The following is a 5,000-nucleotide window of genomic DNA, read 5'->3' as shown; positions in this document are numbered from 1 at the left end:
TTCATTAAACGCGATACTCATATTTGAGTATTCCAATTAACCTGCTGCTAATCTAGCCACATTATCCGAGAGGGTGTATCTGCACGAGTTACGGTCCTCCGTAAATCTCCATCATTCTCTTCGTCGCACTCGTTCAGCCTCCCCCCTGCCTCTCTCTCTCCACTTCCCTCAGTCTCTCACCAAGTGGGGCGATGCTTAACACACACCACAAAAAGACGCACGAAATAATGTACTTACCACTAGTACTCATGGTGCAAATATGCTCTCATCCAAATCTATAATATACTATATGGTCCTCTGGAAACGCAACGGTAATTCGTTGATTAAAACAAAAAAACTTGATAATTTATTTGCCAGCTTCAGTTAAATTACATGGTATATTCGATCATTTCACGTAAAAAAAGAAAAGAAAAAAAAGCTGTAATTGGGAAAGAAATTGGGCAGACAGCCCTCCCCCGCTCTAGAATAACGCGATTCTCGTCTGTCCGGACAAGGTGATGGACCTGGAATGGGATTGGGAACGCCGGGATGTTCCCTGAGTGAGGAAGCCGATTACAGGCAGCGCTCTTGTCGTGACAGCGCCGGCCGAGGATTGGACTAAATCCGCGATCGCAAAGGCGGTACAGCGCTGTTCAGTCACACTCCGTCTCCAGCTGTCTGTTTGCCGTTACCCGCTGGTAAGAAACGCGGTCGAATCTGCGCCGACGCGAGGCGCTGCCAGCGCGAGCCTGTCCCCCGGCCGAGCCCATCTTCGGAGCGACGTCAGAGGCGCACAGTTGGCACGCGAGCGGCTAACAGCGTCTAAACGCTCACTCCGCGTTTCTCTCTCTCTCTCTCTCTCCTACGGTCATGCCTCACTAAAGATGTCGTCATGGTCGTTCATTATTCATCATCCTCGTTGAATAAAATATGGAGAATCAATGCGTAAGAAACGCAAACCCTTTAAAAAAAATAGTTTAAGCAGAAATTGGATGAATACACTCTTATTGTAGTAATAATAATAATAATAATAATAATAATAAAAACGGAGTTAAACTTGCAGTGATGATGACAATGATGAAGATGATGGACATTAGGAATTGTACAGCTAGTGTTAGGAGGTTGTACGGAGCTTGGTCTGAAATCAAACTGAATTGCTTACTTTCTTACAAAACTTAGATTTAAGAAACCTTAGAACAGCGGTGTCCAATATTATTTAGAAATGGCTGGTGTGGGTACACGTTTTTTGTTTTAATCACAGCACCACGACACCTGATTCTATCTACCAAGGTCTTGATTGATTACGATGTGTTAATTAGTTAAATCGTGTGTAAAAGTGCGGGGCTACAACAAAAACCTGCGCACACTCCGGTCCTTTTGGAATACGATTGGACACCCGTGTCTTAGAAACACGTATTATCAGCAAATGGTATATGGCGACATCTGGTGGTCATAAAGAATTATCTTACGGTCAAAGAGCGATGGAAGGAGACTCAGAGAGAACAGGCCAAATTAACGTGCGCTCTGCAGGGCTGGAAAAACGACTCATTCAGATGTACCTGCTCCATGCCTTTTTAATTCTCAAGAAAATATTTTTTTCCCCATGTGGCAAACTGGGATAAGCCTGTGGAAATATAAAATTCAGACCACAGAAACGATAACAAATGCGTCAGGCAAATAAAAATGCAAATAGCTGTAACTGTGACGTATCGCCTCCTTCCAAGGCGCTTGACGCGCGTGCCGTTAGAGCCGTTCCCAAACTGTGCGCTGGAGCTGTGAGCGGCTCCCGTTGTAGGAACATTTGCTCCTGGGAATGTACTTGTGCTAACTGGAACAGTTTTATTAAGGTGCTCCTGTTTCTTTTCAGTTTGGGAGCACATGTGCTGGAAAAATGTTAACATTGGAAAACTTAAGAGAGCAGGGATAATCGAATCAGGCCCTTTCTCCACTAATTGTTTTAACTAAACAATTAGTGCTGCTGATTGGCCAGACTGTCTTCACACCTGACTCCCAGGTAAAGGGAGGGTGAACACACCTGACTCCCAGGTAAAGGGAGGGTGGTCACACCGGACACCCAGGTAAAGGGAGGGTCCTAGAAAATTGGTTCCAGTTGCGACACCCAATGGCGGTTGACAGAGAAGGGGAGGGATAAACAGTGTTGTGGTTTGAAGGTGTTTGTTGCTGCTATTCCTCTCTTGACCGTTAGAAGTCCGAAATTACCCATTACCAACCCTGTCCCCAGAGCCCAATGGTCAGCTCTCTGTGCGAACATTTAGCAACGTCATTCGATAATAATGCCAAAACATACGTCATGTCACTTGGGAAATCGTTTCACAAAGAGCTGGGAAAAATAGCACTTTGACTCGAAATAATGCATATACTACCAACATTTTATTTTGTTACTTGCAATCAGTATGGAACACAAATCGAAAGCTCCAAGATGATATTAAAAGCTCTAGGCTACCTTAGGAACCACAGAACTACCACAGAGATCAGGGTCCTTCTGCGTTTAAACTAACTGAGCGCATTCACGACGCATAACGACACTGATCCTTTGTGTTTGGTCCAATAACGCATATTTGAAACGGTCACTCGTTTGTGACTAGCTGGCATTCTTAGCGTATCCACAAAGAGCAGGCCAGTTAGTTAAGTCAATCGTTTTATGCAGCCGTGATTTAGGCCAGCTTATTGCAGTCCTTATTGCCTCACTTGGCGCCTGGTGGCATCTGGCCCATTCGGGGTCGAGTTCACTGGGAAAACCTGCGGAGTTACATGTTTTAGGGTCATCTGAAATCGCTTCCCGGTAAAGTAAGAAAAACGAACCGCGGAGAACAATTGTGCTTCGGCTCGCACAAAGAAGAGGCGACTGAAAAACAGGAAGTCGCTCTTCCTGATGGCGCCGCCCACGGGCACGCGCTCGAGGTGCCTGTCAGACTGATCGTCATCTTCCTCGGAGCTCTTCTTCAGCAGAACGCCCAGTTTGGTCGGCTGTGACCCCGTAATCAAACGACCCTTGAGCTTTTTTTCTTTTTCTTTCCTGCCCTTGTTCTAATGGCAGCCAACGAGACAATGGTTTGGCAGTCACTCTTGGACAGTTTCACTTTTGACTTAGCAGACATGATTAGAAAGCTTTACAGTTTAGCTTTTAACAATAGTATCCAATAACAAAGCTGGAAAAGTACTATAATGAAGTAAATGAAATACTTCTCTCAGCTGCAGTTTGAGTTCATATGCAGATAAAAAAAAATAAAATAAAAAATACAATGGCATACAGGTGTCAACTACAGTAGGCTACATTGCTATATGCTGAATGTTTACAATTTTCTGTTAAAAACCAGAAATTCCAAAACAAAAGCTTTGACAAAGCTGCACAGTAAAACAGTGTTCATTCAGTATGTGATTTAAAGAGAGTTGGTTTGACTGAACATTTTCCTGTGTGGCCTGTCTGTGCTTTTTCCCACAAAGCAATTCACATTTCTGAGTTATGGATTTCACTTTATTTGATTTTATATCTCATACACCTGTTTAATCCTTGTTTTGTTTGTTTTTAACACAATGTAATTTAATTACCAGCATATACACACTTATCTTTTGTTATCGCAGCCTTTGATGCTCATACAGTTTACGGTGGATCTGATAAGTGAAAATGTGCACCCTTAACATAATAAAACATTTGTGACAGTAACGTTTCCACCGCAGGGCTTTGTAGCCTTTTCCTCTTTTTGTTATCTTCCAGAGGCCCCATTGTGTCAACAACAGTGGGCGCTAACGTGCTAACAGTTGCCAAGCCACCGCCGTAATACAATTGAACAGGAAAGAAAAAACCATTACCTCATTATTTTTATTTTATGATGGAGGGCTTCAAGCATCAGATTCTGGACTGAGTAAAACCCACAAAGCAGAATTACTGAGTTAGCTGGATAACTGCACTGAGTAAAACCCACAACCCGTAATCCTGCTTTGTGGGTTTTACTCAGTGCAGTTATCCAGCTAACTCAGTAATCCTGCTTTTTGGCTTTTACTCAGCACAGTTATCCAGCTAACTCAGTATTCCTGCTCAGCGCAGTTATCCAGCTAACTCAGTAACCCTGGTCAGTGCAGTTATCCAGCTAACTCAGTAACCCTGCTCAGTGCAGTTATCCAGCTAACTCAGTAACCCTGCTCAGTGCAGTTATCCAGCTAACTCAGTAACCCTGCTCAGCGCAGTTATCCAGCTAACTCAGTATTCCTGCTCAGCGCAGTTATCCAGTTAGCTCAGTAACCCTGCTCAGTGCAGTTATCCAACTAACTCAGTTACCCTGCTTTGTGGAGCAGGCCCCAGGTCATTTCAGTCAATCAGGCACCCCGCCCTCTGCAGCTTTCTGTCTGTAATCGGTCCCGTCTGCGTCCCTGTCTGTCTGTGACGGTCAGGAGAGATTGTCCACAGAACGACCGATTAGACGGTCACACAGTTCGACCTTGCAGATATTCACGCTGGAAGCGGGTGTTTAGGCTAACAGCTGGCCTGGGCGTTGGGATATGCCATCTCTTCTCCAGTTGATATTTAACCCAGGAGGAAACAGCCAAGCCAGTGTGCGTATGACAAGAGGGACTTTGTGTTGTTTTCAGAGAAAGAGAGTGAGAGATGAGCAGAGAGGACAAACGCAGGGTTATGAGAACGCCGTAAACAGGTCAGTGACTCAAACGCTTCCTATAAATATGTAAGAATGCGCACGGGGGAGTAAGCGTGGATCGGGGAGTGGAACACGATCAGGTTTGACCGGTGTGAATTCCTCCAGCGATTGACAGGGTGACTCCGTGAGCCTGAGGTTGTAAATACTGAAGGAGGGACCTCTCTGGAATGTGACCGAGCGCTGCGTCGGACATGCGCTGCACCTCCGCTGGAAAACTTAATTACGCGCTAAATGATCCCGTTGTGCCGCCCCGAGAGGGAACAGGTCGGACCAGATTCCCAGCGCCGGCGTTGAGCCTGTAGTTAAGGAAACGGCCGACATTCCTTTCACTCTGACCTGTTTACGGAA

At 45.2% G+C, this 5,000-nt stretch overlaps 1 protein-coding gene across 1 annotated transcript in view; it reads right to left on the bottom strand.

Moving 5' to 3' along the window:
* ablim3 (actin binding LIM protein family, member 3) overlaps positions 1 to 785 on the bottom strand; it is an 85,679-nt gene extending 84,894 nt beyond the window's left edge. Inside the window, exon 1 of the mRNA XM_061237075.1 lies at positions 238 to 785. Within this exon, the coding sequence (XP_061093059.1) occupies positions 238 to 250 (13 nt within the window). The 5' untranslated portion in view covers positions 251 to 785. The remainder of the gene's footprint in view (positions 1 to 237) is intronic.
* Positions 786 to 5,000: the final 4,215 nt, after the last annotated feature.

This window comes from Conger conger, chromosome 3 (assembly GCF_963514075.1).
Source record: "Conger conger chromosome 3, fConCon1.1, whole genome shotgun sequence".
NCBI lineage: Eukaryota > Metazoa > Chordata > Actinopteri > Anguilliformes > Congridae > Conger > Conger conger.
Note: the sequence above shows the minus strand (reverse complement) of the source record. Positions and strands in the feature narration are given on the sequence as shown.